We start from the raw sequence: 20,116 nt of genomic DNA, 5'->3' as shown, positions 1-20,116 counted from the left end.
GAACCAGTAAACCTAGGGTGAATAGCCAATGAAACGAGAGGAAGGATCGGGTGGTTTAACAAAGTTTTAAGCCCTTCCCCTTACCTTCAATTAGATATTAGCAGAAGTATATAATACTTCTCTTCGAGAGAAGTGTACCACAAAGCTGGGTGAGTGTAACGCCACTCTTCCCAACATTGGAACATTTAGAGCAAGGTTACTAAACCAAATCACATACGCGATAAATAGTTCCCTCATCATTACTCTATTAGCGTTTAAATATTTGGCAAGACGCATGCGCTTGTGGATTTTTGTCCCACGTCAAGACAATCAAGGTTTGTGGGATGATTGCTGGGGATTTAGTGCCAAACAACTATTGAATTCACCCTATCACGGTGCGATGCCCATTTGTAGTTTGATGAGCGGGAAAGCAAACTAAAAGGGGGAGCCTGGGAAGAATGACGTTACATAACTAAAGCATTAAGAGGATACAGAGTGGCATCCTTCTTCTATTATCCCCTTCTGATATTAGTATGACATCTTATAGATTCCAAATTAAATCCTATGTATTCCTGATATAGGCTATCTCTATTTTCGTATTCCCGAAATTTCAACAACCAGTAAAGTATCTCCACATAAAGAAATGTTTTCACGAGAAAAACTAATTAAGCGACTGACATTTAAATTTGTTGAACCACATTTTAGATATTAAATGTTGTTGATAGCCCTTACGTCACGCGGGATTATCACGCTGTATTTAACAAAGATTGAGCTAATACGAGCGAGAGAGCTGGGCCAGCTATATTACTTATAAAATTACCAAGCATAATATACTTACGATATAGTTACTAGATACGTTACTATCATTATCTAATCTAAGACTCAAAAACGGAAACGGGTAACTGGAGAGAAAAAGTAGACCTATATTTGTTTGATTTAAACTTTAAAAAGAAACAATTAAAAACTTCTTTTTTTTGATATTCACTGAAACAGTTTTTAAGTGTTTATAACTGCGTTAATATATCATATAGTAGTTTTTAGCATAGGCAATTAATTGTACTATTCATTTCGAAAACTGCTTTTTTTTTATCTGTTATTGTTTTCCAAGCTTAGAGCGTAGAGTTTGAGGTGGGATCATATGTGTTAAGTTTGATTAAAGATAAATATGGAAAATTTAACCCTCATTAAAAATTAAACCCCCATTTTAACCAACCAACCAACCAACTAATAATGATTTATTACTAATAATTAATTATAGAAGCTAAATTTTTAATTTAATATAATTAATTAAAATTAATATAATTAATAATTAAATATTATTAATTTTATATCAATTAAATTTAATTTAATCTATTAATATAATTAAATATTATTAATTTTATATCAATTAAATTTAATTTAATCTATTAATATAATTAAATATTATTAATTTTTAATCAATTAAATTTAATTTAATCTAATAATATAATTAAATATTATTAATTTTTTATCAATTAAATTTAATTTAATCTAATAATATAATTAAATATTATTAATTTTTTATCAATTAAATTTAATTTAATTTAATCTAATAATATAATTAAATATTATTAATTTTTTATCAATTAAATTTAATTTAATCTAATCTATTAATAAAATTTAGACAATTTTTTTGATTAAAAACTAATATATCTAGCATTTTTTATTAAGAAATTAATAAATGGCCAGGGGCAGTCAGCGTTAAATTTAGAAACTATAACGAGGGAGGCTCTAAATACCAACCAGTAGAATCTAAGTATCAATCTACATTTCCAGACTCATATTTTTCCCGCAGCGCGCATCAAAATTTCCCACAACATTATTCATTAAATTCTAAATAGGAAATCACGTGACGTATTTTTGTACTTTTGTGAAAACCTTTTCATCAGTCTCGTTAAATTAAAACTAGACTTTTAACTTTTTCAATCAATCTCTCGCTAAACAACACCCTCTTTATATCAATCATCTCTAAAAAGGAAATAAATATATATCTTACGCAATTCACTACCGTTGGTTAAATTGCCAACCAATAATGGAAAGAAGTCCGCTCTTTAAAAAACAACCGTTATTTAAGCGATCGACTTAATGGCAATATAAAACACAACTTAAATGGACTAAATTGAATTCTTGGTCTTATCCATCGCAACTAACTTTATCTTACTTACACGGTTGTTTCTCTGACTATACGAACCGGGGATCCCGGATACTTTACGTGGATGTAACGAGTGACTGTATCACCGGAGGAAGCACCCATAGCTGCGGTGGCTTGAGAGGACGAAATACTCGAGGATGATTGGCATTGATGGGTGGGAAGGGGAGGAATGGCGCATAGTCCATCAGGAGACCCGTAACCGGATCCACTGTGGCCATCTGAAAAATGTTCGCAAAACAAACGAACGGTTGTGAAATATTTGCGATGATGGTAAAACGTAAAACCAGGAATGAAACTCTGAAATATGATTTAAGATTTTAACATAATCTTCTTAAATCGCATCGGAGTTTTATTTCTTTTTAGTTCCTTAGTCTATTTCAAGAGACATAAAGCATTTTTTCTTTCAGGGTTCATACAACTTTTGGAAAACCGATTTCCCTGAGTTTTCAAGGTTTTCCCCCATATATGAAGTAATAACAACGGAAGTGGTTTTTATAGTTAAAGGAACCCCTTTACAGGGAGCCCACTCTTAAATTTAAATTCCTTATAGGAAAAATAGGATTTTTTTTCCGGAATTATAGGATTTTATAGGAGAAAAAAATCACGTGTTTTTATAGGAAAATATAGGACTAAAAATGCAGCTCTAATATAATACAATTTTGGGGATTAAAATATGTAGAAAAATCCCAAAAAATAAAAAATAACAAATTGGATTTTACTTTGAAAACTCAGAAGAACTTAATTAAAATATAACATAATATAATATATAAAAAATCCTAAGCGAGCTCCACAATTTCGGTCTCCATTCAAATGTGATCTCGATAAAAAAAAAAGCTAAATTTTGATAAATTTGATGCTAAACTATACGAAAACTTCGACTAAGTCAAAAATATAGGATATTATAGGACCTTTCATGAAATTATAGCATGATAATATAGGACAGGTTCAAAAATATAGGAATTTATAGGAATTATAGGACCGGTGGGCTCCCTGCCTTTAGAGCAAAGTTACTCAAACCTCACAAATATCCCTGATTCCCATGAATTTTACTAAAAGTTCTAAATTTCCCCGAGTTTTCCAGGTTTGTATGAACCTTTTTTTTCACGCAACAGGGCTTTAGAACCAATTAACCTTAAGGCGCGTTTTCAATCAAGATTTTTTTGAACAAAAATTAAGCTTTTGCTTCAAAAGTAGCAGCGGAAAGCCGAAGCAAAAAATCTTGGTGTTTTCAAACAAGCTTCAAATTCAGCTTTTCGTCTTTTCAGGCTTTAAACCTTCGAGAAGCGGATATCTAAATGAGTTTGATATTTGCTTCTCATTTCTTTAAGCTTTTGCCGCTCAAACAGTTTTGGCGCGTTTTGCTAGGGTTTAGGACTTTTTTGAAAAGAAAATGACGTCTACACACATGAAAACACGCCCACTTGTAATTTTTTATTCATTTGAAGCTTGTTTGAAAACGATACGAGTTTCAGCTTTTCCGCTTTAATTTTTTTTGAAGATTTTTTATCTTCGAAAGCCCGTCAAAAGTTCCCAAAAAAGCCACAGCGAAAAGCTTGGAAAAAGTTGATTGAAAACGGGCCTTTAGTTTAAAATAAGAAAATAAAAATAAAAATCCAAGCCTTCATGCATGATTAAAAGATAAGTGCTCGAAAAGTGCTTTTCAAAAAAAAAAAAAAAAATAGACATTCTCCCAAAAATGTTTTAAGTCTCCGTAAAACCGACTGAGAAATTAGTTTGAAATCCACGAATAAAATAATCCAAAGAAAATGATTCAATACTCACATGCAAAATAATTATTTTGCGAAGGAAGTTTTTAAACAACTTCGAAAACCAAGAGTATACGTATATAATAATAAAAATTGGAAGAAAAAACAAGACATTGCAAAAAGTGAAAAATCCGCATCAATTAAAAACAACTGATCACAAAATAACGCAACAATCGAAACAATTTCTCCTTTGGGACGTATTAGAGGATGGGTCATTGGCACTGACAGAGTTCAAAGCGGGATTATTTGTTGGTGGTGGTGGTACAGGATCGCTTACGAAGGAGTCATTTTGGGAGCTTTTTAAGGTGACCGTATCATCCGAAATTTCCTCTTTAATCAGTCTTAATTTTCCTTCTACATTCGCGTCAATATCCCCCATTTCTTTAGTTTGCGTTAAATTAAGTTCTAACACGACCTCGGAGGGGTCTCGTACTATTCTTTCCTCCAACAAAGGACTGGATAATCTCTCATCATTAATCTCCGAACGAACGAGTTCAATATCTCCTTCATTCACCCCTGAGTAAACGTTATTAGACGAGGAGGAAGAATTTTGTCCCGTACACCGGCTAGATTTTCGACTAAGCGAAAAGGGACTACTTTTCAGTTTATCAATAGTTTTTTTTAAATAAGTTTCTTGACTTTGGCCTTGTAGCGCGCTCTCACTCGCGACGCGACAAGCCGGAGGGTGCTGAGGTTTCGCGTCGGACGCTGGATTATTTAGAGGTTCGCGACTTTCCGCGGAAGCGTCGCCATTTGGCCAAAAATTAGTGACATTGTTTTTGTTGATTGTTGGATAGAGTTCAACAGGGTTCGAAAAAGCTCTTCGACACGGGACTTTGGGAAGTGGCTCGGATATAGCGGGATCAGTAATAAATTCATACTGCCTACCTGCCATGGGGCGGAGTTTGAAGTTTAGCAATACAGGCTGAGTCAGTTTCAAGAGATGAATCCAAGTTTGAACATTTTATCAGCAAATGAAAAAAAAAGTGAATAAAGTTAATGACAGGTTTCTAAACCAATCGACCATTAACGGGGCGCCGAATCGACCGTTAACGGGGCGCCGAATCGACCGTTAACGGGGCGCCGAATCGACCGTTAACGGGGCGCCGAATCGACCGTTAACGGGGCGCCGAATCGACCGTTAACGGGGCGCCGAATCGGCCGTTAACGGGGCGCCGAATCGGCCGTTAACGGGGCGCCGAATCGGCCGTTAACGGGGCGCCGAATCGGCCGTTAACGGGGCGCCGAATCGGCCGTTAACGGGGCGCCGAATCGGCCGTTAACGGGGCGCCGAATCGGCCGTTAACGGGGCGCCGAATCGGCCGTTAACGGGGCGCCGAATCGGCCGTTAACGGGGCGCCGAATCGGCCGTTAACGGGGCGCCGAATCGGCCGTTAACGGGGCGCCGAATCGGCCGTTAACGGGGCGCCGAATCGGCCGTTAACGGGGCGCCGAATCGGCCGTTAACGGGGCGCCGAATCGGCCGTTAACGGGGCGCCGAATCGGCCGTTAACGGGGCGCCGAATCGACCGTTAACGGGGCGCCGAATCGACCGTTAACGGGGCGCCGAATCGACCAATAACGAGGCGCCGAATCGACCAATAACGAGGCGCCGAATCGACCGTTAACGGGGCGCCGAATCGACCTTTAACGGGGCGCCGAATCGACCAATAACGAGGCGCCGAATCGACCGTTAACGGGGCGCCGAATCGACCGTCAACGGGGCGCCGAATCGACCGTCAACGGGGCGCCGAATCGACCGTCAACGGGGCGCCGAATCGACCGTCAACGGGGCGCCGAATCGACCGTCAACGGGGCGCCGAATAGACAATAAACGGGACACTAAGAGTGCTTATTTTCCCACCTATCCCCTGTGTCTCAACACATGAAAAGGCCCTAAATACTAACCTTATGATCACCCATACAGACAGACTCTCCCAATAACTGATAAACAACCTGAGCATTTTCATTCTCTTCAGGATTCTGAAAATAAAAAAGCAAGTTCATTAAAAATTTGTATTAAAACCATTTAATAAAAACTAACTCTAAAAGCAACTTGAAAGAATATTCCGCTTACCGTTACGAGGGATTTGGCAGATTTACTGAGAAGAATTCGATCGCACCATGAAGGGCAACGTGTTCTCATGTATGAAGTGGCTCCACCAGCATCCTCTCTGAATGGGTAACTAAAATAATAACGTGAAAATATTCGCGTCAAATACAGAAACTCTAAAATAATAAAAAAAATAAATAAATAAATATTCACAAACCTGGGATGAAAATTTATTTGATATTCAAATACACTGTCTCTAAATGACTGTAACTCTTTGTCATATTCGTGAAGCTGTTTATTTCCAACAAGTAAATAAGATTATAAGGAAGATAAAATAAGAGTGGCAAGCGAAATTTTCTCACCCATTTCTGACTATTCCTAAGGAAAACATCCTCGTGGCTCTCAACTTCAAACATTTTCTTTTCCAAAGTCAAGAGGACTCTTTTATCATTGGTCGGATCGCGATACATCACCTTAACAATCTCTCCATTCTTTGGATTTTTTACCAAAATCGGAGCAGCCTTATTGGTCAACCTCTAGAGATACAAACCAATTTCAAAGAAAAAAAAACATTAAAACTACGTCACTCGACAAACAAAGCAAAAAACATTAAAACTACTTCACTCGACAAACAAAGCAAAAAACATTAAAACTACGTCACTCGACAAACAAAGCAAAAATCAAAGAATTTAGAAACTAACGTGAATTACTCCAGACGTATCTAGACGAAAGTTGAAATCTCCAAATATGAAAAAGGGAGCTTTCCCATAACTGTCACTTTGGAATCTCCGCAAAGTATATTCTAAAGCGTGTCGCCTGTTTTTGGTATATGATGATGGGAACTACGATAAAAATCAGATAATTTACATTGATTGTTACTCTTCGATCTTTATTACTGAATATAAAAAAAATAAAATGGACTAAACTGTTTCCATAGCCACAATATTAGAGGCATCGTGAAATAAATGAATGTTAATGAGGTCAAATGTTGTTCCATTCAGAATCCATCTCGTTCTCATAAAACCTTTCCTGGACCATTTACACTAAAGAAAAGAAAAGAAAACACATTTTCATTTAACATAATTATTTTATAAAAAAAAAATTTTTTTGGTTTTTTCTTTTACTTCTGGAAAAAATTCCTTAGGGAATTTTGCCTTTTCTTTAGTTGTGACCTTTTCTATATTACCCGAATGAACTTCTTTACCCACAACCGGAACAAAAGCTAAATCTATAAAGAACAAAAAAGGTTCAAATCTACGTAGAACATTAAACTTAAAATGATATTTTTACCTTGAAAGTCATATATCTGAACATTTTCAATCGCATTGTGAATAAAATACAAGTTTCCTAGAGCCTTTTGAATTTTTTAAAAAAGGAAAAATTGGGTTTTAGAAGGAAATTAACGCAATAGTTCTTAAAGAAAAGAAACCGCAATGACTTTTTAATCTCCTTAAACATTCTTTTATTTTAAAAGTCAAGATTTTTAACAGGGTTCGTACAAAATTTTTGGAATGAAATTCCTAGCTGACTTTTCCAGGTTTTCCCTGACTAAATTCCACAAATTTCCCTGACCATTTGCAATAACGTACATGGCGAACGTATATGAAAACCAATCTATATTCACTCAAATAATTTTTGCACGAGTTATTTTTATAAAAATTAGCCAATTAATTCGTTTAAATTTAATTTAAAGTAAATCATAAATAACCTAAGCGAGCAAAGCGAGCTCCGCGAATTTGGGGCTTTGCTCAAATCTCAGACAAAAATGTTTCTGATCACCATTATACTTTAAATTTCCCTCCAATATATTTTTCCCTGACATTTCCCTGACATTTTAGGTTCATTTTAAATTTCCCTGACTTTTTAGGCCCATTTTCAATTTCCCTGACTTTTCCAGGTTTTCCAGGTCGTGTACGAACCCTGTTTAAGCCTACATGAGTACTTTAAATATCTTAAATCAATAAGATTTCAATTCACTTTTATCTCTTTTCTATTATAACTACTTACAGTAAACTTTTCTGTGCAGCTGTAATCTTCGTCTAAAAAGACGCGCACTTGTCCAAAGTTCATTAACTCTTCACTGGCCATGAGTGTCCTTAAATATTAGGAATAAAAGTTTTTGCATAATTACCTAAAAATTGAATATTAAATAATATAGCTTAAAGCAAAAGGGGTCATTTGGTTTCTGCCAATTTAAGGTTTAAACACGTAAATCCATATTAACAAAATAAATGAAAGATGAAAAATTAAAATCTACCTGACAAAATCTTGAACATATATCATGGATTCTTCGTAGCTTTTCCCCCCTACTTCTTGACAATGTAATGCCAGAAATTGCGGTTGAAATTTCTTTACAGTCTGTTAATTAGTTTTTTAAAAAAAGTAGCGCTTAAAATGTTTCCTAAACGATTGTGTTAAGTGTAAAATTAATTTAACTTACAGCCAAAAATTCCTTCACCCATGTTTTTAGTAAGAATTCCGGCTACACATATTCATGAAAACATTACTAAAAACTTCGTAATTAATCATAATTTAAGCACGTTCTACATTTATGGTATGTCGGAAACATGAATTTGCCTTAGGCTGATCATGCTTCGTAAGATTAACGTATTATGGTATGTCGGAACTCGGAAACATGAATTTGCCTTAGGCTGATCATGCTTCGTAAGAGAATTGGGGATTAACGTTATTACTTCAGTATAATTAATGCGCCTAGTTTAAAATCGATTGCACTTTTAATATAACATTACGTTAGTCAAGTAATTTTTTAATTAATTCAAATTGTTAATTAATTGCCAATTAAATCCGCGTGAAACTAGAATGGATTAAGAAAATGATTTAAAGAAGCAAAGGCTTGCGGAAAATGGGTTAATGCCGAAATTGCTAAGCCTAGTTTTTTATAGGCGTAGGCCTTTTCTCAGTATAATCAAATGTAGATTCACTTTTGGCGGATTAATATAAGTCGAAATTAATTAAAAATGGGATAACTCACGTCCTGAAATATGGATCCCACGTTCGCCGTAACTAAAAGTACGGGAATATCGTTGAGTTCCATGGCTTCACCCTAAAAAGGCTCCGCAGCCCTTTGAACCTCGATGACTCCCGTCCCGCAGAGATTCGCGGACTCTATGACCCCTTTAATTAGGCCGTAAAAAACCTCTCCGAAAAATAAAAGATAGATCGCCGATACTACAAAAGCAAAAGCTAACGTTTCTGCAGACAAATTTTCTTGATCTTTTTTATTTGCCTCTCAACTTCCGTTACGATTTCCACCGTGTTTTCTTGTTTTAAAACACTCTCTCTCTCAGCCTCTCTCTTCACTCTTTCCCCCCCTGTTTTTAGGCCTATAGTATACAATGGATGACAAATACATCGGACCCAGAATGGATAGTACAATTATGAAAAACCTTACTTGAATTTCAAAGCGTATACTGGGTACGAAGGATTCATCATCCTAGTTAACAGCACCCTCCCGCGGGCGCTGAATTTGCGTCAATCAACCACGTGACGTGACGTAATCGGCACTTCAAACATAAAATCTTTTTTTTTTCTTTGAAAAATGGGTTAACTTTTCGTGATAATAAAAATGAGGGAAGAAAGTTCGGGGAGGGGAAGAATTCTATTCACTTTTCCAAATGGCAGAAAAGTACGGGTTATATATTCGATAAATTTCGAAGATTGTAATTTACTTTGGAATATATCGATACTCGTAAATTTCTACCAATCCTATGTTATGAAAAACAGATCAAACATTGGAAAAATCGGAAAGTTAAATAAAAAGAACTTTGAAAAAAAAATTCCTTGGGAAATACAATATGGAACGGGTGGGGTTAGCCGATAGTTTCAAAACTTTCTATTCCTTCAAGTTTCTGAGGGAAGAAATAGGCAGGAAAAAAACCTATACATATACAACATTGCAGTCTTAGTATGATAAGAAATTTCCCCCCTTTTGACCTAAGTTTCTTTGGGAAAAGTGAATTATTTCAAAAGTGACCCCTGAGATTTTCTTTAGAGCCCGAAATAGTCGCGGAGAGAATTCTTTAATCTTGAAAAGGCAATGATAATGAATGAAATTTAATATCGCGTGGTACCACAAAAGGAATTTATTATATAATTCTACGAATATTGAAATAAAGATTTTAAAGATTACGGTGCTCAAAGAGTATCCCGTAGAGGTTTTACGTCCCTGGTTCTTTTCATCTTATTTGCCAGTTGACGCGATATAATATTAAAAATTTCTTTTTTTCTTAGTACCTTCTACCGGAGGTTAAAGTTCAATATTCGTGCGAGAAAAAGAGTAATTCATTCGTATAGGAAAGGGAGGCCTTTATTCTGGCGTCCTAAAAATCCAAGTATAATTTGAAGTAAAGGGAATCGGTATTAGCTCCGCGCGCAAAATGCCACCGAGGAGATTTAATTTGGGTAAACTTTCCTTCAGGAAAATATGCGCATTTTTGGTGGCAATTTACCTAATGCGATGGTTTATCCTAATGAGGGAAGGGATGACTACCGCCACCCATTCCATGGTCATCCGGGGCAGAACCGCCAAATACGCCTGGGACGTCGTCGCCGATTTAAGCCATTTTAAAGTTTCCGACCCAAAAACGTAAGTTATCTATGGTAATTCTAGAAGCTAGGGAAAACCGCTAGGTCGACTTCGAATAGCTAAACCACCCTTAAAAAAATTATTTAAAATCTATTCCAGCCGAATCATTAAAGTAACTTCGGACGAATTCAAGCACCCCGAATGGCATTATTCAGTCATTTTAGAGCAAAATGACCCGCACCTTGATGGTGGGGGTCAATCAATCGTAACGGCTAATTACGTTGTAAAACCGGAGGGCAAATACTACCTTATAAACGCGGATTATACCACCTGCATACATCGCTTTATCTGCGGTATTAAAAGGGATTTACGGGTGTCAAGTTAATTGGATTATTTATTATTTCGTTTTCACCCTCTACACAGTGTATGAAAATAGCCAAATGAACTTTAGAGATTTACGTTCTACGGCTTCGGCTTCGGTAGAGGGAAATTTGTATCATTCATCCTCAATGACAGCTAACGTTACCATTCGTCTATCTTGGTTAGCTGGATTCTTTTTCAAAACGCAAGATTTAATGGCGAGACACTGGTTACGATTGGACAGACTACGCCGTCATATGAGTCTCGATCCATAAGACACCCACAAATGTTTTTATATATATTTTTTTTATTCGTTTTTAATCAAGTTTTAAATAAAACTATTTTTAATACATTCATTTTCGGAAGAATTATTGTTATATTAAGTATATAGCATTTGTAAGTCTCGATGTACGCGTATAAGCTTAGAGTTGGCCCCTAAGGGTTTAATTTAAGTTTCTATAGAACGCCCCCGCATAGATCTCTGGTTTTCTCATAAACTCCTAAGAAAATAAAACCTCCTAGAGAAATCCAAACCACCCTAGGCGCTATGCCGGAAAACAGTCCACGAAGGCCGGCCTCCCTATATATATCTCTCAAGACGATTGTAAAACTGGCTTCCGCCGCAGCGTCGACGTTTTTGACAGCCAACATAATTCTCGTTTTGGCCACGTCCAAAGGAGTGGTCAAGGCCGCGGCAAATCCTCCCGCCACAGCCCCGCATACAGCGGCCTGCCAGGATTCCACTCTTCTACCCTGCTGGGAGCTCCATTCGTCCTTCAAAAACTCCCACAATGGAAATTGCAAGATCGAAAAAGGAATTTCGCGCGCTATTGTGCTTCCGTATCCGCGATAAAGTCCTTTGAAGCTCTCCGAAGCGACGGTGGCCTTGAACGAAGCCAGACTAGATAGCTGACTGTTCGCTTGCGCGCGCTGCTTGACCACTTCCGTCGGAACTCTAATAATGCAAGCGGCTATTTCACCGACAATGGACGCGATCATATGCGATGAAACTGTATTGCCCAGCTGAGCTTTCACCGATTCGTAGGAACAAAAGAAAAGGGCGGCTCCCGGCGCTGAGCCCAAAGCGATGGACCCAATTCCCGAATAAATACTTTTGAAACCGCCAGATTTTGCGAAGCCAGCTTTGCTTTGAAGTCTAGTTTTAATCGTATCCAACGGAAACAACGTGAAATCTACGGCTAAACCGGCTAAAGCGCCACTAAACAACGCGATTGCGAAAGAAGAATCCATATTTACCGATATTTTTTCTCTTAAACTTCGTTTACACCCACTAGCAAATTAAGGTTACTAATTTCCACATGTCTTAACGCCATCTTTGAAATTACGCAACTATTTAAAATAGCTTCCTGTTACTCCTAAATGTATTCAGCGCGATACACCGTAAGCACCGATTTGCCTAGAGATTGCGCATTTTCGTTTTTCGCCCTGAACGCGTTAGTAGGCCAAAATGTAAACAAAGCGACAGTGTCGCCATCTGATTGGGTAGGTTTGGGATTGTTCAGTCACGTGTAGATAAAAAGTTTAAATGGCCGTCTTTTTTTGGTGCACAAAGAGCGTTAAAATATAATTTAAATTTTGCAATAGCTAAGAAAGCGAACTTATGTGATAAAAAATAAATACGCGATAACAATCGTGAAATATCATGACGGATAATCGAATTCTTCGACCGTAATTTGTGCCTTTACCGTGGAGTTTTTTGAAGCTAAGTAAGCCTTGGTTAATTATATGATTGACAAGCGTTTTTAACGGGGAGTTTTATCATTTTATCTATAAGCCAACGCCTTTTCTTTAAGTTCCCTATTTGCAATCTTTGTTTTTAATCTTTATTTAATATAGAATGAGTAAAATTGACCTTAAAGTTGTGATGCTTGGAAAGCAATATGGGGGAAAGACTAGTTTGGCTGAACGTTACCTCCACGATAGATTTTCAGGTGACAGTGTTCCATATCAAAATGTACGTTCATTCAATTGTCTACTAATTGGAAGCAACGTGTCTAACACCAAGTTTGTTTCTGTAGACTATAGGAGCTGCATTTGGGGCTAAAAAGTTAGACTTTGACGAGTATAGACCCATAACAATTGGTGTTTGGGTATAAAATTTAAAAATATTCTAAGGTAAATAGATTTAATGCCAAAAACAAATTTCATAATAGGACACTGCTGGCAGCGAACGATACGAATCTATGAGTCGAATTTACTACAGAGGGGCGGGAGCTGCTATTATTTGTTACGATTTAACTGATGAGACTAGTTTTGAGAGAGCACAATTTTGGGTTAAAGAGTTAAAAAAGCACGAAGAGGTATTATATAATCATCCTCTTTCTCAAACCATAGCCCACTTGATCACGCACGCTGGCTGCACGCGCTTTAGAAGCCCGTCCAAACGATTTTTTTTACATGTTAACTCGCGAGTGCGGCGCGTCACATAGGTTCGGTCTAAACTTTCAAACCCGTCTGGTTTTAACATGGGCGTCTATGGGAGGGGACCAGTTTTTTCAACGTTTTTGACAATATTAGTGCATCTACTGGTTCAAATCTCTTGAATTTTTAATGAGACGTGTATTGAAAGGTTTGATATTATCCTGCAAAATTTAAAGTCTTCAGCTATAATAGTTTTTTTTATAAAAAATAAAAATCATCACATAGTAGAGAAATAAATCCTTCAATTTCTCTACTATGTGATGATTTTTATTTTATTACAAAAAAACTATTATAGCTGAAGACTTTAAATTTTACAGGATAATATCAAACCTTTCAATACACGTCTCATTAAAAATTCAAGAGATTTGAACCAGTAGATGCACTAATATTGTCAAAAACGTTGAAAAAACTGGTCCCCTCCCATAGACGCCCATGTTAAAACCAGACGGGTTTGAATTTTAGACCGAACCTATGTTATTCTCATTTTTAGGGTCGATTGAGCGGGCTTCTATAGCGCGTGCAACTTGCGTGATCGAGTGGGCTGTGCTCAAACACCCTTAGTCCTAATGATAATATTAATCTATTTAGAACTGCAAACTTTACCTATGCGGAACAAAGATGGATTTAGTCCAAAACAACAAAGACAACCGGAAAGTTGATTACCATACAACTACAGACTATGCGGATGAAATTGGGGCCCAAGTCTTTGAAACATCAAGCAAAACCGGGGAAAACGTTGGTGAGTAATTAATAGAAAGTCAACAAATCCCCGCCCTCTTTAACCCCAACTGATATTTCTCCCCGATAGAGGAACTATTTCATAAAGTAGCCATTGATTATCTAAAAGCTTCCACAGCACCAGAGAAACGCACTGGGGTGGCGGGTGTAGTATTAAATCCAGGAGCGTCAAAGGCACCTAAAAATTGCTGCGGTGGGAATGACTGAGACTGAGAAATTGCGTGGCTAAAACTCCCCCCCCCCCCTTTTAGCCCCAAACTAAATTAAAATTATCGCTATTTTGTAATATTAACAAGCTTTATACAGATTATATACTATGTATTAAGAATACAAAAAAAAAAATAAAATAATGTTTATAGTTATGTAAGAAATTTTGATATTGTTATTGTAAATAAAGAGTTATTGTCAAGAAAATATGTAAGACTCTTCTTGTAGCTTACAAAAAAAAATAAAAACCGTGTTTGATAAATGATAATATAACTAGAGATAAAAGGATGCCATGCAAAAATAGGATTAGGCATGCACTTCAATACATGTTGGTGAATGTTTGAATGAACTCCTGAATAAGAATTAGATATGTTTAGACTTAAAGGAAAAGTTCAAGTAACATAACATTATACCTTAAAAGAGCAGCCTTTTTCTAAATATAAAAGGAATCAAATATTTAAAATAAAAACTAAATGATCTCTTATTACAAAATAATTAGCATTTAATTAGTCTTAAAAACGAGGACTACTGCCACAGAGCTGTATTGTAGAAGGAGTAGAGACTAGGCCTCTAAGGCCTAGACATAAGCGTACTAGTGCTCCGCGCACAATTTTCGCGCATACCGAGCCAATGTAAACAATCTCTGACGTCACGTGTTTTAAAGAAGGCGTCGTTTTCTTCTTTCCCGGCTTAATTCTTTGAATATTTTCCATATTATAGTTAATATAAATAGAAATAATAGTAAAAATAAAAATTTAAATAAGATTTGCAAACGCTTGAGAAACTCCCGTCACCCGGACTCAATACACAAAAGACCGAGGCTTAACCGTCCTGAACGTTCGTAGCTCGCGGCCATCTTTATTGTTTACATTGGCTCGCCTAGGTTTGGAGGGAGGGTCAAAATTCATACCCCCTTTTTATGGACAAATAAGGTCTAGCTTTTTTTAATAGAGGGGAAGCTACGAGTCTCTACTCCTTCTACAATACAGCTCCGTGCTACTGCATGCGCCATCCGCCATTGCTTTAGTTGCGTGACTCTGCTAGCCAGAACCATCACCTTACCCCACTCAGCCAGTTAGAATTCAACCTCGTTTTTAAGACTAATTAAATGCTAATTATTTTGTAATAAGAGATCATTTAGTTTTTATTTTAAATATTTGATTCCTTTTATATTTAGAAAAACCTTAATGTTATGTTAGCTGAACTTTTCCTATAGAACTTTAAGCTATAAAAGGACGCGAGCTGTTCCAATTTTGTACCCGAAATGAAAATGTCACAATTTCAAAAAGAGACTGAAAGAGGCTTAATATTTTTCATAAGAATCCAAATAAGATATCAAATAGTTTCCAGAACTTAGTTTCCCAAAAACTGTACTCACATCATCGTATCTTGTTCCAACCATATGCTTCAAATGGATGAGATACTGAACTGTAAACTCTAGGGCTGTCGCTTTATCCGACTTCTCTCGCAATCCAGGTACCAAATTCCTTAGACCCTCACAGGCAACCTTAATCCGGTATCTAGTTGTAATTAAAGAACAAACAAATGAAGTCAGTCAGACACTTTCCCCAATAACCGATTGTACCAACCTCCTATTTCTTTCCTTCTCATTATGATATTCGCGAGTCCGATCACGAGGAACATAATATGGAACATTGTCCAAAGTACCAGCGTTACTGGTCAAGTGTTGGTTTTGATGGTTAGTAGCCGCATTCAATTGCAAAGTTTGCTGAGGAGGATTGGTTGTTTTGTTCAAACTAAAATGATTGTGGTTGGGTTGGGTTTTTTTTAAGTAACTGAAAGGACCGTATTTAGCTACTCGCGCACCTTTCAAAGTCCGAAGAGGAACTAGTAACGACGGACGTCTGACCAAATTCATCGGTAGTTTCATTGCTTGATGAGCTACTTGAATTTGGGTTTGGTATACTTAAAACCGGTATAGGGTCATAACCTTGAGCTAGTTGCTTGCCGAAGCACAATTTATGTTGGCGATACGGTAAAAAGCGACGAGGAGTTGTTTTCATTGGCGGACGCATTGTATTATCAAAGCGATAGTCTTGACCATTTGGTTGTACATCAATGGAATTGTTTGGGTGGTACAAATTTTCCTTGCCCATTCCTACCTTAGTCTGAGGTAGATCAGGATCGCGACTGTTACTAGCATCAATCATATCCTAACAATGATTAAATACTAGGGTTTACTTGAACCTACAACAAAACTATGTAAAGCCGAACGAGCAAAATGGTAGGCAAGACACGTAGATAAAACCTAGCTCAGTCGGCCACTGAAAAAACTATTACAACTAACCCATACCCCCAATTCATAAGTTGAAGTAGAAGGCTTCGCGTCATTGGGAATGGGCTTCAAATATGAACAAGGATCTTCCGACCATTGCCTGTAAGGGACAAAGTTCTAATTCTTTCCACCGCAAAATGATCTATGCAACTGTAACCAGAAGTGAGATGAGACCAGAAGTACTGAGCTAACCAAATTCTTCACTCGGCGAAAGTGAATATTCTTGATAACACAAGAACGGTTGGCCCTCTAGTAGCGGTTTCTGAATTTTCCCTCCAAAACGTGAGACGCTCGCGGTGGTAGACGGCCCAACTAGATTCAAGCACAGGCGTCCGTGTTTCGCGGCTTTAGTTCGAGGGGAAGGGGGTAGGAAATGTTTTAGGAACTCGACCAATTTTTTTCACAGTAGTGTAGGCGCGAAGGAAGCGGCATAAAATCCTCAAATTTGTTCACTAGTGCCAGGATCTACTATCAATGCTAGAGCCCTTCACTTCGAGTCTCATCTCACTTCTGCTGTAACTTATGACATACACGTTGTTATTCTGACTATAACCGTAAGAACCTTGTTGATTAGACAATTGCAATGGTTCTTGGTTTGGTTTATTCGAATCTTCGTTGGTCATAGGAAACAAAGTGAATTCCCGGTTCATTTCTAAATTACTCGCGTTTGAATCGTCAATTTGGACGTAAGTCTCCTGAGCGTCACCCAGGTTTTGGGAAACAGAGGCTATTTTTTCGCTGTGTCAAATTTCAAGTTATTAAGTTTAATCTAAAGCCTTATTAATAATGTCAAAGGTTAGGAAATTATGAAACGCACTTCAAAGTTCGCTCAGATTCAAAACTCAAGTTGATCAACTTTTCAATCCCTGGAGTTTTATCATCAAGGGTCATTAGACTGCCTATATCCTCCTTGACGTTTCTCGCGTCTCCTAAATCATTTCGAGGTGTTTCTGTTTCCTCAGAACTCATCGCGAACAATCTAAAAATTGGTTCTTAAGTTAAAGGTGCTCTGTCTCGGGTTGCGATAAAAAACGTCCAACGCGCTTTTTCCATGGAGGGTTGTCAAATATTTCCAAATTCAATTTCCCCAAAAAAATTTGTAAACAAACATCAAACAACACAACCAAGGTCTTATAGTTTTATTCCCACAACCCCGCCAGAAGTAACAATGTAACTAATTTTTGTCATTGGTAAATTTGGAGCGCGTATGACTTTCATGGTACAGACAGGAGCTGGTACATTACACTCTTTAGTACCACTATCAGTCTCATAGCGATTCACACTGTATTGAGTTCTAGCCACTTGGATTCTTGACGTGACTAAATTAGTCCAAGCCAAACCTAACGCCGGAGTTAAAGTTCCATCGATGTTTCTACACCAGGGTTTATTATTATCGATATTATCGGCAACTTGGTTCACGCACACAACCACCAAATTGTACTTTTGCGCCAATTTATGCAAAGAGTAACCTAATTTTTGGATATCTTGAGCTCGTTTTGCATTTTGGTCGAGATCGTAGTCGCAGCGAAATGTAGCGGTAATTGAATCTAATACCAATAGTTTAACGTTGCAATTTTTGATTAAAGTTTCCATTTTGGTGCAAACGCAACTAATCAAATTATCGGAACTGCCAATTTGCGAAATAAAGACATTATCCATGAAGTTTACACGGTTAAATTGAGGTTTCGCTCGTTTATAAAGGCTTATCATTTCGTTTAAACGTTTACTGGGGAATAAGTCTTCGGTACAAATATAAATGGCTTTGCCATCCAAGCCACCTTCACTGACAGGTGTTTGAACTGTTAAACAAAGTTGAAGACATATTTGCGTTTTGCCACTGGCACTTTCACCATATATTTCAGTTACACCACGAGACGAAATACCTCCATTTAATATACCATCAATTATGGGGCAACCTAGAGACAGTTTTCCTTCAATAGCACTCCCTGCCAAATCTATAACATTCGTAATTGGCGTATTAGAAAGCACTGCCTGACTAACTACACTGATTACTCGAGATATGATATTATATGGAAGATTTGTCAGTTGCGCTAGTTCACTTGGTATTGCATTTAATATCTTTTTAGGAGTATCAATATTAACTTTTTTAAGAAAATACACAACGTCTGGATCCAAACCAATTTGGTCGATCGCTTTTGGTTCATTGTCTATGCTGAAGCTTAAGCCTAAATTGCTGGCCGCCATTTTGTTTTTGAAACCAAGGCTTAGGATTGACCATTGAAGAAGATAATTTTGATCATTATAACTATACCCGCACTTTATTACCAGGAAAACCGTTAAAATGTAACACAAAAACACTCACCGTTGATGATTTTAAAGAAAGAAGTAAATTGAGTTTGATATTTAAAATAAAAACTGATTTAAAAACGCAAAAAAACTCGAAGTCACCACGATCACCTTACTTGCAATGACCGCTTTAAAGACTTGTGCTAAGCCTATTTTGAAATATGAATGTTGTATAGATGGCGGTTGACGCGTGTCACGTGATGTTTAATAAGGCTTTTGATTGGGCAGATTTTAAAAGCAGCTTTTTCAAACTTCAGATATCACGTGCTTTGGCTAATTTTTTCGAAAAACGTAAGTTATAATTTAATATAATTAAAACGTAAATAGAAACAAAATTTTCCTGGTTGGTCCACGTTTTATTAGCTTCCGACTAATAAAATATAAACACATGTTTAACTCTTAATTAAGACAGAAGCTTACAATTCAATTCGAAACCCGCTCATGTGTTAGCTTAGATTTTAATCATATTACACAATAGTTTTTTCTCAGTGACAAAAAAAAAATATTATATTCTAAAACAAAAACCTGACTTTTTTATATACTACTTAGTACTTAATTACCTTTAAAGCATAATATTAAACAATCTGGGAATAAGTATTCAATAAACACCAACAGAAAAATATATAAATTACGGAATAAATTGCTTAAAAGGAAATATAACTCCGCACTTTTCTTCCACCCCCAGCTGGGTGACATCTGAAATTTTTTAATTCCTCTACAAGGAAATATAGAGTGCTGTCAGAAGCGCCGGTGTGACGTAACCCATGCTGTTTTCCCATAAAGAAAAAACGGTAACTGTCATGGCCGCCCATTGCTAAAGGCAGACTCGTGACGTTTAACCCTGGATCTGACGTCACAACTGACAGCACTCTATAGTAAGAAATTTGAAAAAAAAAAAAAAAAACGAGTTACCATGAAAATATAAGGGAATATAGGAAAAATATTATAGGAAAAGAGGTCACCCTGCCCCAGTCATGCACTAAAGGGGGTTATATTCCCTTTAAGTATTAATTTCTCTGTATTTAAATGCTGAAAAACTTGTCTTTGGCGCGCAATCTTTACCAGTCTAAACCTAACGTACCCAAAAAATTGCGCGTACTTATTCTTTTGTTTATTATATTTATCTAAGTTAATTAATTAAAAAAGAAAATGGAAAAAAAATCACAAAACATTTAAAGAATATAAATAATTATTAATTAAAGAAGTAAACCATATGGAACAAATTTCGAAACACTGAACAGCGAGCGGCATT

At 36.8% G+C, this 20,116-nt stretch overlaps 6 protein-coding genes across 10 annotated transcripts; 2 read left to right on the top strand and 4 right to left on the bottom strand.

Annotated features, from left to right (window-relative positions):
- Positions 1–1,587: 1,587 nt before the first annotated feature.
- 5PtaseI (inositol polyphosphate-5-phosphatase A) lies at positions 1,588–9,958 on the bottom strand. Of its 3 annotated transcripts, XM_089853328.1 has the most exons (14): positions 8,961–9,958; positions 8,409–8,450; positions 8,226–8,326; positions 7,976–8,063; positions 7,259–7,322; positions 7,093–7,196; positions 6,895–7,011; positions 6,670–6,810; positions 6,331–6,504; positions 6,186–6,259; positions 5,993–6,101; positions 5,824–5,898; positions 4,804–4,840; positions 1,588–2,367 (listed from the first exon to the last, which is right to left on the bottom strand). In XM_089853328.1, the coding sequence occupies exons 1-14, from the start codon at positions 9,021–9,023 to the stop codon at positions 2,159–2,161; spliced, it is 1,398 nt and encodes a 465-aa protein (XP_089709454.1). In that variant the 5' UTR covers positions 9,024–9,958; the 3' UTR covers positions 1,588–2,158. The 3 variants fall into 3 exon arrangements, with proteins under 3 accessions (XP_089709454.1, XP_089709452.1, XP_089709453.1); XM_089853326.1 differs by lacking the exon at positions 1,588–2,367 and having other exon boundaries at positions 3,933–4,840; XM_089853327.1 differs by lacking the exons at positions 1,588–2,367; positions 8,409–8,450; positions 8,961–9,958 and having other exon boundaries at positions 3,933–4,840; positions 7,976–8,099.
- A 13-nt stretch (positions 9,959–9,971) lies between these two features.
- LOC149623423 (uncharacterized) lies at positions 9,972–12,541 on the top strand. The gene is made up of 3 exons (XM_089853335.1): positions 9,972–10,574; positions 10,674–10,867; positions 10,938–12,541. The coding sequence occupies exons 1-3, from the start codon at positions 10,366–10,368 to the stop codon at positions 11,147–11,149; spliced, it is 615 nt and encodes a 204-aa protein (XP_089709461.1). The 5' UTR covers positions 9,972–10,365; the 3' UTR covers positions 11,150–12,541.
- Positions 11,162–12,125, bottom strand: LOC149623424 (mitochondrial S-adenosylmethionine carrier protein). The gene has a single exon (XM_089853333.1). It carries the CDS (start codon positions 12,123–12,125, stop codon positions 11,331–11,333), a length of 795 nt encoding a protein of 264 aa, XP_089709459.1. The 3' UTR covers positions 11,162–11,330.
- Positions 12,461–14,468, top strand: LOC149623422 (ras-related protein Rab-24-like). Its single transcript, XM_089853334.1, has 6 exons — positions 12,461–12,601; positions 12,732–12,849; positions 12,914–12,985; positions 13,049–13,195; positions 13,905–14,055; positions 14,125–14,468. Exons 2-6 carry the CDS (start codon positions 12,733–12,735, stop codon positions 14,259–14,261), a joined length of 624 nt encoding a protein of 207 aa, XP_089709460.1. The 5' UTR covers positions 12,461–12,601; position 12,732; the 3' UTR covers positions 14,262–14,468.
- Positions 14,469–15,419: 951 nt separating this feature from the next.
- LOC149623420 (uncharacterized) lies at positions 15,420–19,983 on the bottom strand. Of its 3 annotated transcripts, XM_089853330.1 has the most exons (7): positions 18,881–19,983; positions 17,375–17,536; positions 17,089–17,295; positions 16,570–16,657; positions 16,089–16,435; positions 15,851–16,018; positions 15,420–15,781 (listed from the first exon to the last, which is right to left on the bottom strand). In XM_089853330.1, exons 2-7 carry the CDS (start codon positions 17,524–17,526, stop codon positions 15,565–15,567), a joined length of 1,179 nt encoding a protein of 392 aa, XP_089709456.1. In that variant the 5' UTR covers positions 17,527–17,536; positions 18,881–19,983; the 3' UTR covers positions 15,420–15,564. The 3 variants fall into 3 exon arrangements, with proteins under 3 accessions (XP_089709456.1, XP_089709455.1, XP_089709457.1); XM_089853329.1 differs by lacking the exon at positions 18,881–19,983 and having other exon boundaries at positions 17,375–17,676; XM_089853331.1 differs by lacking the exon at positions 18,881–19,983 and having other exon boundaries at positions 16,576–16,657; positions 17,375–17,676.
- LOC149623421 (DNA repair protein XRCC3-like) lies at positions 17,682–18,882 on the bottom strand. The gene is made up of 2 exons (XM_089853332.1): positions 18,441–18,882; positions 17,682–18,356 (listed from the first exon to the last, which is right to left on the bottom strand). The coding sequence occupies exons 1-2, from the start codon at positions 18,760–18,762 to the stop codon at positions 17,689–17,691; spliced, it is 990 nt and encodes a 329-aa protein (XP_089709458.1). The 5' UTR covers positions 18,763–18,882; the 3' UTR covers positions 17,682–17,688.
- Positions 19,984–20,116: the final 133 nt, after the last annotated feature.

The sequence above is a fragment of the Phalangium opilio genome, unplaced genomic scaffold (genome assembly GCF_054372755.1).
Source record: "Phalangium opilio isolate 3A_F unplaced genomic scaffold, DU_Popi_V2 ptg000113l_1, whole genome shotgun sequence".
In the NCBI taxonomy this organism is placed as follows: Eukaryota; Metazoa; Arthropoda; class Arachnida; order Opiliones; family Phalangiidae; genus Phalangium; species Phalangium opilio.
Note: the sequence above shows the minus strand (reverse complement) of the source record. Positions and strands in the feature narration are given on the sequence as shown.